General features: G+C 38.7%; 1 protein-coding gene across 3 annotated transcripts in view; it reads right to left on the reverse strand.

Annotated features, from left to right (window-relative positions):
• PIEZO2 (piezo type mechanosensitive ion channel component 2) overlaps positions 1-19,002 on the reverse strand; it is a 335,172-nt gene that overhangs the window by 118,651 nt on the left and 197,519 nt on the right. For all 3 annotated transcript variants that reach the window (XM_060170424.1, XM_060170423.1, XM_060170422.1), the window contains exons 6-7: positions 16,878-17,088; positions 15,409-15,622 (exon numbers count right to left, since the gene is read on the reverse strand). In XM_060170424.1, coding sequence (XP_060026407.1) covers positions 15,409-15,622; positions 16,878-17,088 — 425 coding nt within the window. The remainder of the gene's footprint in view (positions 1-15,408; positions 15,623-16,877; positions 17,089-19,002) is intronic.

Genomic DNA, 19,002 nt, shown 5'->3' on the forward strand with positions numbered 1-19,002 from the left:
ACAACTTTCTACAAAGTGTCCTTGTAATGTGGTCCAACAAAAATTATAAGTTGAATGGACCATGCTTGGGAATTTTCTATTTTAGGGAAACACAAATATATTTTAATGAACATGTATCATGGAAATATAGCTGAAAGTAGTTTTAAAGAAAGACAAAGGTTATCTTTGTGAAAAAAATCCTCTTCCATCAATAAATGTCTAATAAAAAATTGTCTATTTGCCCTAAAACAATTTTTATTTGTGTTTGCTGTCATAGAGATAAAATTAATATACAATTCACTCTTTCATGTCATACATGTTAGTGTGGATGGGGTTAAAAGGTTTAGAAGAGTGAAATACTGGCTTAGTGGTCACGTTAACCAGTTCCAAACCCAATGAATCACAGAATGGATGGTAGAACTGGTTTTTTTGTTTGTTTGTTTCTTTCTTTTTCTTTTTTTTAATTCAGGGAAGCAGTTATCAGGAAGGTGAGCACAACAATTTTTCATTAATATTAACATACAAAGTAACAATAATAAGAACTTCAGATTTCTTGTCAGACAAAATGCAAGTGAGAAGACAGTGTGGCAACATCTTTCAGGTAGTGAAATAAAAGTTGTTACCCTAGAATTCTATATCCAGCAAAACTATCACCAGTAGACTTGCACTACAAAAAACAATGTGAAAAAAATTCTTTTACACAGAAGAAAAATAATAAAGATGGAAATGTGGACGTGTGGAAGAACATGAGAAATAATAATACCTGAGTAAATATGAATTTTTTATTAATTAAAAACCCTTAAAATATAATTGACCCCTTTAAACAAATATAATAATAGTGTAGTATAAAAGTAAAATGTATGATAAAAATGGTACAAATTCTAGGAAGGGAGAGATTGCATTTTATCATTGAACAGTTCTTATATTATACAAAGGTAGTATAATATCACTTAAATATGAATTACTGATGCCCTAAACCAACCACCAATTTACCGAAACAAAGAGTTGACTACTAAGTCAATAAAAGAGGTAAAATGGAATCATAAGAAATTTTAATTTATATAGAAAAAGAGAGGAAGAAAGAATAAATAGGAAAATAGAAGACAACAGAGAGATGATAGATCTCAACTTAAAAATATTAATAGTTATATTAAATGTAAGCGATCTAAATATCTCCAATTAAAAGGCAGAGATTGGACAACAAGGAAGATGATGGAGTAGAAAGCACCAGGATCTGTCTTCTGATCCAGACAACAATTGTACCTGCAGAAACTATCTAAAGTAACTATTTTGGAACTCTGGAGTTTACTTAAAGGCTTGAAGTTTCCAGAGAAAAGCTTGGCTGGAAAATTACAGTTAATATTGGTCAAATTCAGCCTTCAGTGTGGCAACAGGTCCCCACTCCCCATGCTCCAGCCCCATGAGAGGCAGCAGTGGGAATGGCAACCTGCATTCATGGTGTGGCTTGGTGGAGCTGGGGTGGGCAATAAGCACCTTGTCCTCCAAATACTGGGGTTTGTATTTGAATTGCAGATTGCTGCTTATGGTGACTGAAGTGCAGGTACAAAAGCTGGTCATCATTGTTTCAACTGACTGAAACAGCTTCCAGGGGATTTAAAGGAGCCACATCTTTTTTTGGGGGGGACACATTTGAGAACAACCATGTATATGGAGGAATTCAGAAAACTGTCATAAATGCCCAGGAAAAGATGTAGACTCAGAAAAGAAAAGGGAAGACCTTAAGCTTTCACTTCAGGTTGATCTCCAGTCAAGACTCTACAACAATTTTTTAAAAACTGAGGCAAACCCTGGGTCTGATTTCCAGAGTTAATACATTATAAAATTCAAATGTCCAGTTTTCAACAAAATATCATAAGGTATACAAAAAAATCAGGTAAATATGACCTAGTCAAAGGAAAAGAAATTATAAACAGAAACCATACCTGAAGATGTGCAGTCACTGGACTTACTAGACAAAGATTTTTATAAAATTGTCTTAAAGATACTCAAAGAGCTAAACAAAGACATGGACAAAGGCAAGAAAATGTTTGAACAAAATGATAATATCAATGAAGAGAAATTATAAAAAAAGAAACCAAAAATAAATTCTGGAGCTGCAAAGTACAATAACTGAAATGAAAATAACTAGAGAGATTCGAAAGTAGATTTGAGGAAACAGAAGAAAGAATCGGTGAACTTGATAGGACAATCAAAATTATCGAGTCTGAGGAACAAAAAGAAAAAAAGAGGGCTTCCCTGGTGGCGCAGTGGTTAAGAATCTGCCTGCCAATGCAGGGGACATGGGTTCGAGCCCTGGTCCAGGAAGATCCCACATGCCGCGGAGCAACTAAGCCCATGTGCCACAACTACTGAGCCTGCACTCTGGAGCCTGCGAGTCACAACTACTGAGCCCATGTGCCACAACTACTGAAGCCCTCGCACCTAGAGCCCGTGCTCCACAACAAGAGAAGCCACTGCAATGAGAAGCCCACGCACTGCAATGAGGAGCAGCCCCCTCTCGCTGCAACTGGAGAAAGCCGGTGCACAGCAACGAAGACCCAATGCAGCCAAAAATAAAATAAATAAATTTATAAAAAAGAATGAAGTAAAGTGAACAGAGCCTAAGAGACCTGTGGGACACCACCCAGTAGACCAACAAATGCATTGTGAGGAGTCCCAGAAGGGGAAGAGAAAGGGAAAGGGGCAGAAAGAATATTTGAAGAAATAATGGCTGAAAATTTCCCAAAAGCGATGAAAGACATGAATCTTCAAGAAGCTTGTAAACTCAAAAAGATGCCCACTGAGACAAAGTATAATCAAACTATTGAAAGTCAGAGAAAGAATCTTGAAAGCAGCAACAGAGAAGCAATTTGTCACATACTTGTAATCCTCAGTCAGATTATCAGCTAATTTCTCATCAGAAACTTTGGAGTCCAGAAGGCAGTGGCCTGATATATTCAAAGTACTAAAAGAAAACAGCTGTCAACCAAGAATTCTATATCTGGCAAAACCATCCTTCAAAAATGCAGGAGAAATTAAGACATTCCCAGATAAACAAAAGTTGAGGGAGTTTATGACCACAAGATCTGCCCCGCAAAGAAATGCTGAAGGGAATCCTGCAAGTGAAATAAAAGGACACTAGACAGTAACATCAAGAAATAAAGACCTCAGTAAAGGTAAGTACAAGGGCAATTATAAAAGCTAGTAGTATTGTAATTTTGGTTTTAAATCCACTTTTGAAATTTTCTACATGATTTAAAAGGCAAATTCATTAAAAAAATTATTCTTTCAAGACCACATGGAACATTAACCAAAATAGACCACATTCTGGACTACAGCACAAATGATATTCTCTGACAACAACAGAATTAAATTAAATCCAAAGAGAAATATCTCTGGAAAATCCCCAAATGTTTGGAAACCAAATATAAATAGCCAATGGATCAAAGAGGAAACTCAAATGGAAATTAAAACATATTTTGAACTGAATTAAAAATGAAACATACCATATCAAAATTTGTAGGATGCTACTAATGTGGTATTTAAGTGGAAATTTAGACTTAAATTGAATTGTTTCTAAACACCTATATTAGAAAAGAAGAGCTCAAATCAATGACTTCAATTTCCTCCTTTAGAATAATGACAGAAAAGAGACATAAAAAGAAGAGTAAATTAAATCCAAATTTTAATTTAATTTAATTAAGTCAAATAAACACAAAGGAAGAAGAGAAAGGAAATTAAATCTGAGCTGAAATCAATCAACAGAGAAAAACAAGGCCTAGTTCTTTGAGAAGATGATAAATTGATAACCTTTAGCTGGACTGAACAGGAAAAAAAATAAAGAAGGTACAAATTACTAATCTCTGGAATAAATTAAACAACATCATTACTGATTCTACAGATATTCAAAAGGAAATAAGTAAATATTATTGACAACATTATGCCAATAAATTTGACATCTTCCATGCAAAGGCAAATTCCCTGAAAGACACAAACTACGGAAACTCATTCAAGTAGAAATAACCTGAGAAGTCTTATATTTATTAAAGAAATTGAATTTGTGCTTAAAAACTTTCCCATAAAGAAAACTTCAAGCTCATATAGTTTCACAAGTGAATTCTTTCAAAAACTTAAAGAAGAAATAATACAAATTGTAAAACAACTCTTGCAGGAAATATTTGAAATGCCTGAATCATTACTCCATACCAAAACCCAATGAAAGAAAACTACTAGCCATTATCTATTATGAACACAGATGAGAGAATTCTAAACAAAATTTTATCAATTCAAACTTAACAATATATAAAAAGGGTAATATCCCTTGACCAAATGAAATTTATCCTAGGAATACCAGGGTGGTTTAATAATCAAAAATCAATTCACCATATTAACAGACTAGAAAAGAATAAAAAAGATCTCAATAGATACACAAAAAGCATTTGACAAAATTTAATATCAATTGTGGATTAAAACTCAGCAGACTAAGAATAGATGGGGATTTCTGTCAACCTAATAAAAAAAAAACTATGAAAAACCTATACCTATGAAAAACCTACAACCAATATCATATTTAATGATGAAAAACCAAAGGCTTTTCCCCACAGGGGAGAACATGACAGAATAACCATTCTTCCTTATTAATTCAACACTGAACTGGAGTTTTAGCAAGTGTGATAAGAAAAGGAAAAGAAGTAAAAGATATCCAAATAGAAAAGAATGAAGGTAAACTATTTTTACTCATAGATGACATGGCCATCTATGTAGAAAACATGATGGAATCTATAAAAGATCTTATAGAATCAATACATGTGTTTGGTATGGTGTCAGAATACAAGATCAGTATACAAAAATTAATTGTATTTTTATGTACTATGTGTAAAAATCAGAAATAAAAACTACCATTTACAAAGGCATTAAAATTATTAAATACTTAAGGGATAACTCTGACAATAGATGTGCAATACCTGTGATTAAAAATTTTAAAGTATTGCTGAGAGAAATTTGAAAATCTAAATAAATGGAGCGATATACCATATTCATATATCAGAAGACTTGATGCTACCCAAACCGTCATACAGATTCAATACAATCCCAAACAAAATCCCAGCAGGCTTTGCTGTAGACATTGACAAAGTGATTTAAAATTCATATGGAAACATAAAGGGCTTAGAATAGCCTAAACAACTTCAAATGTAAAAAAAAGAAAGACTAACATTACTTAAGTTCAAGACTTATTATCAAGCTACAGGTAATCAAGACAGTGACATAAAGATGAGTAGATCAATGGTACAGAATAGTCTATATATAAACCCAACCACATGCACATGGACTCTTGATTTTTAACAGGTGCAAAAGAAAGGACAGTCATTTCAAAAAATGATTCTGAACTATTTGACATCAAAGACAAAACAAACTAAAACTTCTAGAAGAAAACAAAAAAGAAACCTCTGTGAATTTGGGCTTGGCAAATATTTCTTAACTACCACACCAGAAGCGCGATTCAAAAAAGAACGACTATGAAGTGCACTTCATCAAAACTAAAAACTCAGCTCTTGCAAAGACACTAGTAAGAGAACGATAGTCCATAGACTGGGGAAATATTTGGAAAAATATATATCTGATAAATGATTTGTATCCTGATTTTCTAAACAACTCTCAGAACACAATTGTTAAGAAAACAAAGAAGATTTTTAAAAATGGGTAAAGTATTTTAACAGACACTTCATCAAAAAGATATATGAGCATAAAATCAGCTCATGAAAAAATTCTCAGCCTCACTAGTCATTAGGGAAATGCATTAAATTAAAACCGCAATGAATTGCCTCTACACAACGATTAGAATGCCTGAAATTTAAGAAGATTGACTATACTAAGAGAGGATGAAAAAGAAATGAACCCTTACACTGCAACATGGCTAAATCTCAAAACAACTAGGCATGGGGAAAGAAATCAGACCTGCCTCCCGCCCCAACCCAGGCTAATAATAATATCAACAATAACAATAATAATAATAGTAACATTAAAAAGTATATACTATATGATTCCATTTATATAAAATCCTAGAAAATATAATCTAATCGAGTTAGAGATAGCCATCAGTGGTTACCTGGAGATGGGATGGGAGGAGACTGAGGGCAGGAGAGATTAAAAGGGGATGAGAAGGGACTTCCCTGGTGGTCCAGTGGTTAAGACACCACCTTCCCATGCAGGGGGTGCGGGTTCAATCCCTGGTCGGGGAACTAAGGCCCCACATGCCGTGGGGTGCGGCCAAAATTATTTTTTAATAAATAAATAATCTTTAAAGTTAACATATATTAAAAAAATGGGGGGGTGATGAGGAAACTCTTGGGATGGACGGGTGTGTTCATTACCTTGATCGTGGTGATGGTTTCACAGGTATGTTTATGTCAAAACTGATCAAATTGTATCCTTTAAATATATGCAGTTTATTTCATATCAATTATACCTCATGAAGGCTGTTAAGAAAAACAATTATACTACTTCCACCAAAAATGAGTAACTAGCAAGTTTATGAAAACCTTTGTCAAATTTTCTCAGAAAAAAGCTTCTTTAGAAGAAACTCTGAAGAGTAAAATCAATGCCTCTTGGTTCCCATTTCCAGAGCTAATCTCTTATCCTTGAGTCAGTTGCTTAGAACTAAAATGAAGATAACAACAGCTGAAGTTACTGCATAAGTAACATTCTGAACTTCAGAAAGCCAAGCGGTTACGAGGTAACATCATTCAGTATATTTATCCTCAAAATACTTTGCAAGTCAGCCAAATTGGCTTATCTACAGTGTAAAAAATTAATGAGGTGTTACTGCATTGAATTAAAATCCAGACCATGAATAAGAATCTTAGCTCTAATAAACAAGATGATCACACTTTCCAATAAACATTTGATAGCAAAATAATTGTTTTGTTCCAAAATGCCCTTTCTCAAAAGATCACTTTAATTTTTCATCAGCTGTTATCTTAACTTGAAGGAATAGTCCTTCTTCCCACAAGAAATTCTACCATCTTTAATTTCCTATTAATTTTTAAGGTTGAAAGCACCTAAATGTACCATCCAGAGATAATCTGTAATATGTTCATTAATACTAATCATTTGGAGCAAATTTAGAAAAAGTACAACCGCCAACTATGCCTAATCTCTGTTCCTCTTCATATTTTGATAGACTAAATGTAAAATGAGTCATTTTTTTACTTGGCAAGGTTCACTGGACCCCACTTTATCCTTGAGAGCAGGGACAGCACTTGGGCAGAAGGTCCTGACCTATGGTGACCTGTGCAGGTGAGCTGCTCTGCAGAAATGAAGGCTCCAGAATGAGCCTGACCTGTCAGGTCAGCCAGGGCACCCAGGCCCCACAGAGGACAGGGCGGATCCTCCCTGAAAACCAGACAGAGACCCTTCCTGTCTGGGTAGACGCCCTCAACAGAAAAGGTGAGACACAGGTAGTCAAGGCTGGAATTCTGGAAGGCCAGGTTGGGAGGTTTCAGGTTCTGGTTGGACAGACGTCCAGTGCCAAGGGTCGTCTGCCTGGTGAGAGGCAGTAGCTGCTTTGTACACAATGCCAGTTGTCACCCTGGGATCCTGGGTCAACACCACACCCACTTATGGCCCCAGGTGACCACGAGGTTGTGGGGAATCGCCCAAACGGACTCAGGGGTTCAAGTATTTACTTTCTACCGATTTTCCATTTATCTGTGGAAAGTCAATTCATGTCTCTTGGCTCCTATTTTTTGCCTTTTAGATGAGCACAAATGAACTGGGTCTAACACCTGTCACTTAATCATAAGAATCTTTCCAAAAGGAAATCAAAAGTTTGGTTACTGTTACGTCACCTACCAACTGGATAAATTAAACAACCACTGATTACCTGGGGTGCCATCGGTAACAAAAAGAGAAAGTGTTAACCAGTGGGTCCATTTACATTCTTCATCATTAAGATGACCCGCTTGACATTAATTATCCCCACACTGGACCGCTTTCAGAGGAGGTCCTTGCCAACTGGCCTCCATTAAGAACCGTTTTGCCTTTCTGTGCTGTCTGTGTTACCAAAGCTCAGATGGCTCTAATGAGAGGCAACACCGTGGCCATCCTGGGTGAGGCTGCAAACACGCTTAAACAACCTGGATTAGACAGCCACTTACAAAGCCAACTGCAGCCAACGTCACCCAAGGGCTGACTGCCTTGTGTCACTTTCTAGAGGACCCACTGGCTTCTCCAAACTAGAAGCCAGAGACATACAGCATCAGGGCTGTTATGACTCCTGACATATTATTGACATTTTTATGACTAGTATAAAAATAAGGTAAATATAATAAATACTACTGTACTTGTCATGTTTGTTTTTTCACATTTTCCTCATTTGTCACAGAATAGTTAAACAGTGATGCTGGAGTCTGAGGCTTTGCTTTTTCTCTCTTACATTGTTTTAACACTGGAATAAACATAGGGTTTTCCTTCACTAAACATAATGCATTTTCTTATCGTGATTTATTGAAATAGGACGTGGAAAGGGCAACATAGGACAAATCGTTGTGTATTTATTTAATAGAAAATGCTGCCTCCATAGGGAATGACCTGAGAATCTCCCCTGTTCCTTCCCACAATTCTCGTTCATTTTCAAATTGCACAACTTAAGGTGAAAAAAGCAGCAAAACAACAAAATGAATTTGAGCAAAGAAATCCAACCCGTGACTCCTGTGACTGTTGTAGAGCAAGTTCAGAGTTGTAATGAAAGCCAGTAAGAGGTGGTAAGACACGACTTAGAGTTATTCAGTCACACACCCATTTCAGTGCCCACCGCGCACAAACATTCATGACTCGGGGTGAGAAGTAAATGTACTGGCTACGTCATTCTCTATGTCATGATAAGAAAACAGTAGACGTTTGACTCTTCTGTCAAGCCCTCCACCCTGGCCCACATCAGAACTCTCACCTGTACTGTCCAGATAATTGAAGGTGAGAAAACAAAGACCCTGTGCCTTTGGTCCAGGGCTGTTTTTAGATGAGTTCACCTCAGAATTGCTTGCGGTGTCATCTTCACAAGGAAACAGTCAACAGTGAGCTGACAAACTGTTAAAACTGGCTTTTCGTGAAGTCATCAATGAGTAGACATTTGTTTACAGTATTCAGTGCATTTCTGCTCACGTTCAGGGACACTGCAGAGCAAGTCAGGTCCACCTGCCTTTGTCCCATCCTCCACCCAGAGCACCTCCCGCACTTTCGGTGCAGAAAACCCACAGGACACAAGCTGGCTAGGACTTGTGGCTTCATCAGTCTGGCCAACCTCACAAGGAGGAACACAGGTGAGGACTCTGAACACCAGCCCAACACCTTGATCCTTGACTCCTTGCCTTCAAAATATAAGGTGTTTCCTGTCTACAGAAATTCCCCGGGAAACACAAAACCTTTGGAAGGGGCCACCCTTGGGACTAGCTAAGCCAAGTTTTGTTTAGTCTGCCATTTTTCTTAGGGAGACCTGCCAGAGTAAGTTGGGATTGGGCTCTATTCCATTAAACAAACTGTGTTGAGTGGTATGTTATCTGTCTTATATAGGTTATGTGGATTCGTTTTAAAGCTTTATTTTGCTGGATCAACTTCACAAGAAGGGGCACTACATTTTTTGTGGTTATAACCATATAAAACCATACGCTCCAGCATTTCAGAATCCTACTCTCACTCCACCTTACCTTCCCATAGGTACGCTCATAACTGTCAAAAAAGAGCCCTGAATTTTGTTTTGGAAAATATGGTCACGCCAGGTCTGTGCACAAACGGGAGGGAATCACTAACTCTCCTCCCCAGGCAGCCCTCCTCCCTGCCCCTCCTCCACGTCCTCCCGGGTCTCCAGTTCACCCCGTCCATTGCTGGTCCCTGCCCACCTTCTCCACGTGCTTCCCTGGCTAGAATGATGGAGAAACTCCCCCCAGGTGCGGGTGGAGTTGGAAGGAAGCATATGATCTCTTGGGGCCCTTGGGCTGAAAGAAGACATCACTCTAGAAAAACACGAGCCCACAGAGGTGTGCCCCACACAGGTGCGGGATTTGAGGTCACAACACCTGCGTACAGACCAGTGGAGTAGCATCGTGTGGGCCCAGGACCAGGGAAACCTCCAGACCCTCCCGCAGGGCAGAGCATTAACCAGCCCCGTGGAGGCTCCTTTACAACTGAGGACCGTGGGTTTGCTTCTTGGTCATCATGAGTTTTACCTAAATTTACAAGTAACCTGGGTGCTCATTACAACGTCACTCAAGAGGGCAAAAATGAGTAATCCTAATCTCCCTGGTCAGAAATCAGGGACTGACTACACTATAAGATAGCTACACAATCAAACACAATCAAACACTTTGCAGGCTATGAAAATCACACTCTAGAAGAACATTTCATAACATGGGAAGATACAGAACTTGCATAAAGCAAGTTATAAAACAGCATGTGCATCACGATTCAAAGTTTGTTTTTAAAAAGCACATATATGCACAGGAAAAATGCTGGAAGAATACAGACCAAAAATGAACAGTATTTTGGGGAGTTAGGATTATATTTTTTTCAAGTGTTTTTCCTGATTCTTTATTATATTTTTCCAAATAATCACCAACAAGCATGTATTATACTAACGATAAATCAATTCAATATTTCTAAAAATAAAGATAGTTCTCACCAAAAAGCCTATTTGAAAGCTTACAAGAAGATAAAAACAACCTGGATTGTTTTGAGGAGAGCCACATCCGAACCTGGACACATGAGCTGGAGTCTCTGTGGTTATGAAATTTGGGACAAACACCTATGCAAAATGACTTTTTTTTTCTGCTTGTTTCCAGTTTGTTTTCTTCCAACTCAGAATTCATTGGTGGAAAGCAATGCATTGAAATTATGCCTTAAGAAAAAGCTATTGTTTAAAATATGTAAATTTTCAAGCTTTCAAGGGCTAAAAGGCAATGTCCTATTGTCACCAAGTAAATGGGGGGAAGACTCTACAATAAGGCAGTGTATATACGTATATATGATATATATATACATGCACATACACGTATATACGTATATATATAAATGTGTGTATATTGCATTGTTTAGCTCAAACTATCTATACTCTGATAAGCAACCCAACTTCTAATGACTCTATGAGATTATAGCAATGAAGCTTTTAAACTTTTTCAAGGTAATTATCTTCAAAATGTTTATAATTTACAGTCATAATTTTGAGACAATCCAAATGCAAATAAATACGGTAAGTTGTTACACTATTAGGACTGCTATTATCCACACCATATGTTGGCAAGCCTGGTTCACCACCTGTTTGGATAGGACTTGTGAGCTAATAATGGTTTTTACATTTTTAAGTGGTTGGGAAAAATCAAAAGAAAAATAATATTTCATGAAATGTGAAAATAGTTTGAAATCCAAAGTTCGGTGTCCACGAAGTTTTGCTGGAACCCAGCCACACACATTCTTTAAAATCTCATCCAGAGCTGCTTTTGCAATAAAACAGCTTCTTGGAAGAATTACGGCAGAGACCGTAGGCCTGCAAAGTCAAAAATATTTACAGTACTAACTGATCCTGTACAGAAAAAGTGTTTTCAAAGTGGTTCTGAATATCCTTTGTATTTCCTATCATCAGTCTCTAGATAGCAGAAAAGAGTCTTAAATTGGGGGGTATGGGGAGACTAAGGCCCCACAGAAGATATTTACGTTTCCAATTAAACCACCCCTAAAAGCCAGCCCTTCCAAAAGTACAAAACTTTTTTCTACATGTGTTCAATAAACCAAAAATTAAATGTCTAGAAGAAACTGAAATATTCATTTAATCTAGAACTAATGTCTGTACTGAAATTTCGCATTTATTCACTCTTGCCTAAAATAAATATTGTGTAAATCTGTACCACAAAAAGAGCTTCGCAGTCTCCCCCCAGCTTTATTGAGGTAAAATGGACATGTGAAATTGTAATATATTTAAAGTGGACAGCACGATGATTTGATATAAGTATACATTGTGAAATGTAGTACCTCAGTCAAGTTAACTAACAATCAAACACCTCATATAGTTACTCTTTTTCTTTTCCTTTCTTTTTTTTTTTTCCCTTGGTAAGAATGCTTAAGATCTACTCTCCTAGCAAATTTCAATACAATGTTATTACAATACAGTGTGATTAACCTGCTGTTCATAGATCCTCAGAATTTACTAATCTTATACCTGAAAGTTTGTACCTTTTACCCACCCCTCCCTATTTCCCTCACCCCCCAGCCCCTGGCAACCACCACTCCACTCTCTGTTTCTATAAGTTTGACTTTTGTTTAGATTCCACATATAGGGTGAGATCATACAGTATTTGTCTTTCTCTGTCTGACTTATTTCACTCAGCATAATGCCCTCCAGGTCCACCCACATTGTTGCAAATGGCAGGACTTCCTTCTTTTTTATGGCCGAGTAATATTCCTTATATGTTTATACCAAGCTTTCTTTATCCATCAGTCCATCAATAAGCACCTAGGTTATTGTCTTGTCTCCTCCGTGTTCTGTGTCTATGTAACATTCTTCTCTTTTTAGACGGAATTATGCTTGTTACACCTCCAGGTTAAGCCAACTGGATTTAGAATTAGGTAGACTCTGTGTGTGTGTGTGTGTGTGTTTGTGTGTGTGTGTGTGTGTTGGGTATATCATTTTTATCTGACTATAAGTGGTTTTAGGACTTGACTCACTTTTTTTTAGCATTGTACAGAGATAGCCACAAACTAGCTTGTAAGTACTGTGAGTAAGGAGAGTGGGTCACACACACACACGCACACACACTCCCCGCTTCTTCACATTTACTGTCACATGAAAACCATCTTAGGATCTCCTGGAAGCAGGATGAAATCTCTACTGTCTGCGTGATAACATTATTCATGTTCCTTTAAAATGCAGATATCTCACTTCAACAAGAAGACGAAAAGCACCTGCACCACCTCGCTGGGCGCATGGAGAGAATCCTCACACTGTTCTCACCAAACCCACAATTCTCTCCTGCCACTTCCGTTCCCCTTTCTTTTTTTCTGGAACTTTCCATTCTGGACTTTTCCACAGAAAAATCAAAGTTAAAATAGGACAATGGATAACCCCATGCCAACCACCTAGTTTAGATCATTTTATTTATTTTTCTCTCCTTCTCTTTCTATCTCCCTCTGTGGGTCTGCGGGTCTCTCCCACAATGGTTGCTAAACCAGTAGGAAGTCGCAGACATCCCTAAAGAATTCACCACGTATGTCCTAAATTAACAACATTTTCTTGGATATCCACATACAATCACACACCTAAGAATTAACAGGAATTCTATACTGTCAGCTAATAACCAGTGACTATTGAAATTTCCCCTTTTAACCTCAGAATGCCTCATAGAGATTTGTCGTTGAACAAGGTTGTAATCCAGGGTCAGGCTTCCCATCTGTCTGCGAGGTTTCCTCACTTCTTTAAGCTAGAACAGTCCCTGCCCAACTCCCTCCACATACATTTCTTTTTCAGGATACTGATTTTTGAAGAGACCAGATCGTTTCCCTTACAGGTTGTACATTCTGGACTTTGATGATCGCTTTCCTTATTTATTTACTAATGTTTTTATTGGAGTATAATTGCTTTACAATGGTGTGTTAGTTTCTGCTGTTTAACAAAGTGAATCAGCTATACATATGCATATATCCCCATATCTCTTCCCTCTTGCGTCTCCCTCCCACCCTCCCTATCCCACCCCCCTAGGTGGTCACAAAGCACCGAGCTGATCTCCCTGTGCTATGCGACTGCTTCCCACTAGCTATTTTACATTTGGTAGTGTATGTATGTCCATATATACACTACCACTCTCTCACTTTGTCCCAGCTTACCCTTCCCCCTCCCCATGTCCTCAAGTCTATTCTCTAGTAGGTCTGCATCTTTATTCTGGTCTTGCCCCTAGGTTCTTTATGACCTTTTTTTTTTTTTTTTTAGATTCCATATATATGTGTTAGCATACAGTATTTGTTTCTCTTTCTGACTTACTTCACTCTGTATGACAGACTCTAGGTCCATCCACCTCACTACAAATAACTCAATTTCATTTCTTTTTATGGCTGAGTAATATTCCATTGTATATATGTGCCACATCTTCTTTATCCGATGATGGACACTTAGGTTGTTTCCATCTCCGGGCTATTGTAAATAGAGCTGCAATGAACATTGTGGTACATGACTCTTTTTGAATCATGGTTTTCTCAGGGTATATGCGCAGTAGTGGGATTGCTGGGTCGTATGGTAGTTCTATTTTTAGTTTTTTAAGGAACCTCCATACTGTTCTCCATAGTGGCTGTATCAATTTACATTCCCACCAACAGTGTATGAGGGTTCCCTTTTCTCCCTGTGGAGTCATTTAAATCATATTTCTATCCTTTATATTTCCTGTAAAGCAAAAGTTAGGTCTAAAGGTTTAACAATATGATGCCATACTCCCCACAATGCATCAAGCCTAGAAGTCTGAAATGTCAAGGGATCCCACCTTGGTAATGTTAGTTTGGATCAATTGGTTAAGGTGTTGACCACCATTGCAAAGGTCTTTTCCCTTTGTAATTAGCAAATAATAATCAGTGAGGTTATACTCCATCGTTGTTGCAAACAGCCTTCATCCCAGCAACCTCTTTAAGTCGTGGTTTCAGTTTGTGAATAGATCTAAGTATTTCATTAAAAATTGATTGATAAATGGTAATTTTCTAATTCTAGTATTCCTTTCCCTTTCATTAGCTGGTGTCATCCTGTCAAGAAGAGTTTTCCCTCATTAACTGAGAATGGCCTGGAGTTCCTTCTAAAAAGTTGAAGTAAATGCTGGGTTCTTTACCTTTAATTCCCATTTCATAGTAAGAATTTGGGATAGTAATCACTGACAACTGAAGCAAATTAGATATTTCTCTCTGTCTCCCTGTCTCTCTCTCTCATATGACACACACACATCATGGACTCATGCATTTTTACTTTTATATTTTTATAATCATTTGTTTTTGATTAATGATGCTGACAAACGATGCTCAGTTTGTCCTCTGTTTGCCCTTGAGAGCTCCTTACAGCTGATGCTCTGACATGTCCTTATTATCCTTTGCTGTAAAATGTTCTTCCTGGGTCTCTTTCCATGGCTGAAACCATGTGTCTGTCCTTTGCTACAAAGAGCAGCTTCCCCTGCCCGCCGTGTCCCAGCAGCACCTCCATCTGAAGCGACACCTCCTCACTCTAGACAGTGTCAGCCAATACATTCAAGGCAGAGCCAGCTTCCCCATCCCTGCCAAACCCTGGCTTGACACGTCAATGGGCATCCAGGAGAGCCCCAGCAGATGCACAGTGCCCGGCGGGGTCATAAGGGGGCCCTCCCGCGGGCTCGCGGATTATCTTACTGAACTGTGAAATGTCTAGCAGTTGATTCCTCTTACCTGGCATAGTAGTCGTTGGGAGGGACTGCTTCTTGGAAGAACTGGAACTGGTACAAATACAGTCCAATCAAGTGTCCCGCAGTGAAGATAGCCAGCAGGACACAGAGACAGCTGAACAGCAAGGGGTCGAAGGTTCGGCACCAGGACCACCAGGTGCACAGACCCAAAAACACAAAGAAGTACACGGACGACGTCAGAGAGGGCAGCATCATTCCTGAGGAGGGAGAAACGCTAGAGTGAGACACCGCGTAGACACAGAAACCGTGCACCTCGCAGGAAACGTCACTATTGGAGATGACGTGAACTTCCTTCCTGTGCTTTTAGTACAATTCATCACACTTTATTGAAAAATCAGAATTAATGCTATTCTTAACGTGAAAAAAAGTCACATGTAAAGTGACATTTGTAAATATGGGGAAATACCAGATGATGAAGAAACCCTACCTGTGGCGTTTGGGCCCCGCAAACATCCACTTTTCATACCAGTAGAATTTAGCTTATTTACTTGCCTGTTTCCATCTATCTACTCTCCCCCAATTCTTCAGGAATACTGTATGTGCACTCTAACTTTCCCCAATAAATTTTTTAAAATAATGATTTGCTTTTGTTTGTTAACTAGGATTCATAATACTACATTCTGTGGCAGCTAAATTCTCACTAAACCTTTGCCCTGCCTGATGAAATTTGATTTGCACTACCACTAAAAGGGGAAATGTAAAACGAGGTAATTCCTTTACAGGTATTTAAAAACTTTGGGGGGAGCAATGACTTCCCATCAAAATCCTGAGTTACATTTCTTGAGAAATACTATTCACTTTTCCATTTTTTAACTTTCCTATGGAAAAACAGTTAAATTGTTTCATCTCGTGAAATTTCACCGAAGCAGGATGGAATAAAGTTCACAGTACCTCTGGGGCAACGGGGAAGGGGGCGAAGATGGAGATAACGTTTTTATGGAACAAGCAGCCCGCAGCCAACAGCGAGAGGAAGTGAGCGTCTGTGCTGGAAGATTACAATCTAACTCTGGAAGAAAAATAGTCTATCCTGGAGAGTTACATTAAGATTGCTAGTGACTCAATGTAAACAGAAAAGCTTTCAGAGAGCACATGTGCAGCTCTGGACGGGACCACGAAAACTGTCCCTTGTCCCAGATCACCATTCACAGGCTCTGAGGGAGGACAGCAGTTGTCCGGATCGTCACATAGAAAATGATGTCACCTAACAGCTATGGAAGAAGACTGCTTTACAGAGGTTAACAGCAACCATCGAAAAACATAAAACCTAGATCTGAACAGGAAAAGCTACATGTGCGTGTTTGGTTTGTACATGTGGCCAATTTTACAAAAGCTACAGCTATGATTTTGGTGCCACGGAACAGAACTGCTTCCTTCTTTGTTTTCTCTTCAACCCTTCCTTTCATTACTCGCCAGCTCCCTCCTTGTGCTCCACCAGGAGTTGGAGACCCTCACCTGATGAACCCAGTAAAATCGTCACAACCACCTTCCCCGCGGTGGTTATCATGTTGCCAATGAACTCCTTAAGCTTGGAAGCCACAGAGGCCAGCCTGCGGAACAGTTTTAATTTCGTGCTTTCTTCCAAATCGCCTTCAACACCATCTCTTTCCTCTAAATCCTCTTCATAGATCAGTGCCTCTTCTGGGTCTATTTTTCCTCCTCCAGCCTAAATAAATGAAAAACAGAAAACACTGCAGTCCAGAACTCTGCCTATCCACCCAACAGATTATATGGTTTGCAATATACGGGCTAGTCAATGAGGTGAATTTCACAAATCAGGAAAAATTGCAGACAGCCACTCAACCATGTTAAGCACCCCCAGGTCTCCAGTTGTCCCTGTGTAAAGCCCAAGGAACTTTGATCTTTCCTGAAAAAGTAAACAGGAAGCATCGCTAATCATAGGGTCCCTAACGGCATTTCACCTTACCTACATGAGCTCATTTTTTACAGGCAGAAGAAGAAACTGTCCATTCATAAAGTTAGCTGCTTATGGTTCCTCAAATTTACCGAGCTTGCCACCAAGGTGATGGGAAGTTTGATGAATGTGTCCATGGCTTAAACGGAAAGGATGGGCCAAATCAGCACTTAGGAAATCCCTTTTCTTTCTGGAGTTTATTTTTGTTCACTATTTTAGGATTTCCTGCCCGTGGGAGGATGAGTGGTCCCAGCTACTTGGCTAAATAAACAGTCGCTTCCTATCTTATCCTTTTAGAGAATCGTGCACCAGTCCAATCCCAGGCCATTCAGGACCTCAGGACCATCACTAGAGATTCAGGAAGGAAACACATGTACAGCACATACACATACTTCCATGGATTATTTTATTTTATTTTTTAAACATCTTTATTGGAGTATAATTGCTTTACAATGGTGTGTTAGTTTCTGCTGTACAACAAAGTGAATCAGCTATATGTGTACATATATCACCATATCCCCTCCCTCTTGCGGCTCCCTCCCACCCTCCCTATCCCACCCCTCTAGGTGGTCACGAAGCACCGAGCTGATCTCCCTGTGCTATGCGGCTGCTGCCCACTAGCTATCTATTTTACGTTTGGTAGTGTATATATGTCCATGCCACTCTCTCACTTTCTCCCAGCTTACCCTTCCCCCTCCCCATGGATTATTTTAAACTGGGTATCCTGTGGGGTCTTTTTGTTTGTTTTTAAAGAACACATAAGAATGTTTTGGCTAATTACAATCTTATCCTGGAAGGATTAGATTTTTTTTAAAGGAATTATAAATATAAACCATCACCTTAAGACAAAAGGAGCCGGTTTTAGACGCATGAAACTTTGCTTGCGTTCACCCCAGGCTGACAGGCTTCACCCTGAAAAGACCGCAGCTGTCTGCAGAGCCAGAAGGATCCTTAAGCCCAGATCAGACATGGAGCCAAGGCTTAGGGAGTAGAGCCTGGCTGCTCCATTTCCCCATTTTAAAGGTTCTTTCTTTTTAAAGTTTTTTTATTGAATGAAAGATTCTTCAAATTCTATAGTGCTTTACAACTTTCAAAAGTTTCACACACATGGTTTCATATAATTCCATAGCAAGCCTTTTCCCCCACCCTTATATTGCCCCTCCCCCCTTCCCTCTCCCCACTGGTAACCACTAGCTTGTTCTCTATATGTGTGTGTCTGCTTCTTTTCGATTTATTCACTAGTTTGTCATATTTTTTAGATTCCACATATAGATGATAACACACAGTACTTATCTTTCCCTGTCTAACTTATTTCACCTAGCATAATGCCCTTCAAGTCCATCCATGGTGCTGCAAACGGCATTATTTCATTCTTTTTGATGGCTGAGTAGTATTCCATTGCATATATATACACCACATCTTCTTTATCCATTCATCTGTCAATGGGCATTTAGGTTGCTTCCATACCTTGGCTATTGTAAATAATGCTGCTATGAACATTGGGGTGCATGTATCTTTTCGAATTAGTGTTTTTGGTTTTTTCAGGTATATATATATATATACTTTCTCGATACACTTAGTTCAGATATTACATAATATTCACTGCTGGTGTCTGAAGCTCCATCTGTGCACCAGCTCACTGCAGGAAGCCAGGCACAGGAGATG

This window comes from Lagenorhynchus albirostris, chromosome 14 (genome assembly GCF_949774975.1).
Source record: "Lagenorhynchus albirostris chromosome 14, mLagAlb1.1, whole genome shotgun sequence".
Lineage (NCBI taxonomy): Eukaryota > Metazoa > Chordata > Mammalia > Artiodactyla > Delphinidae > Lagenorhynchus > Lagenorhynchus albirostris.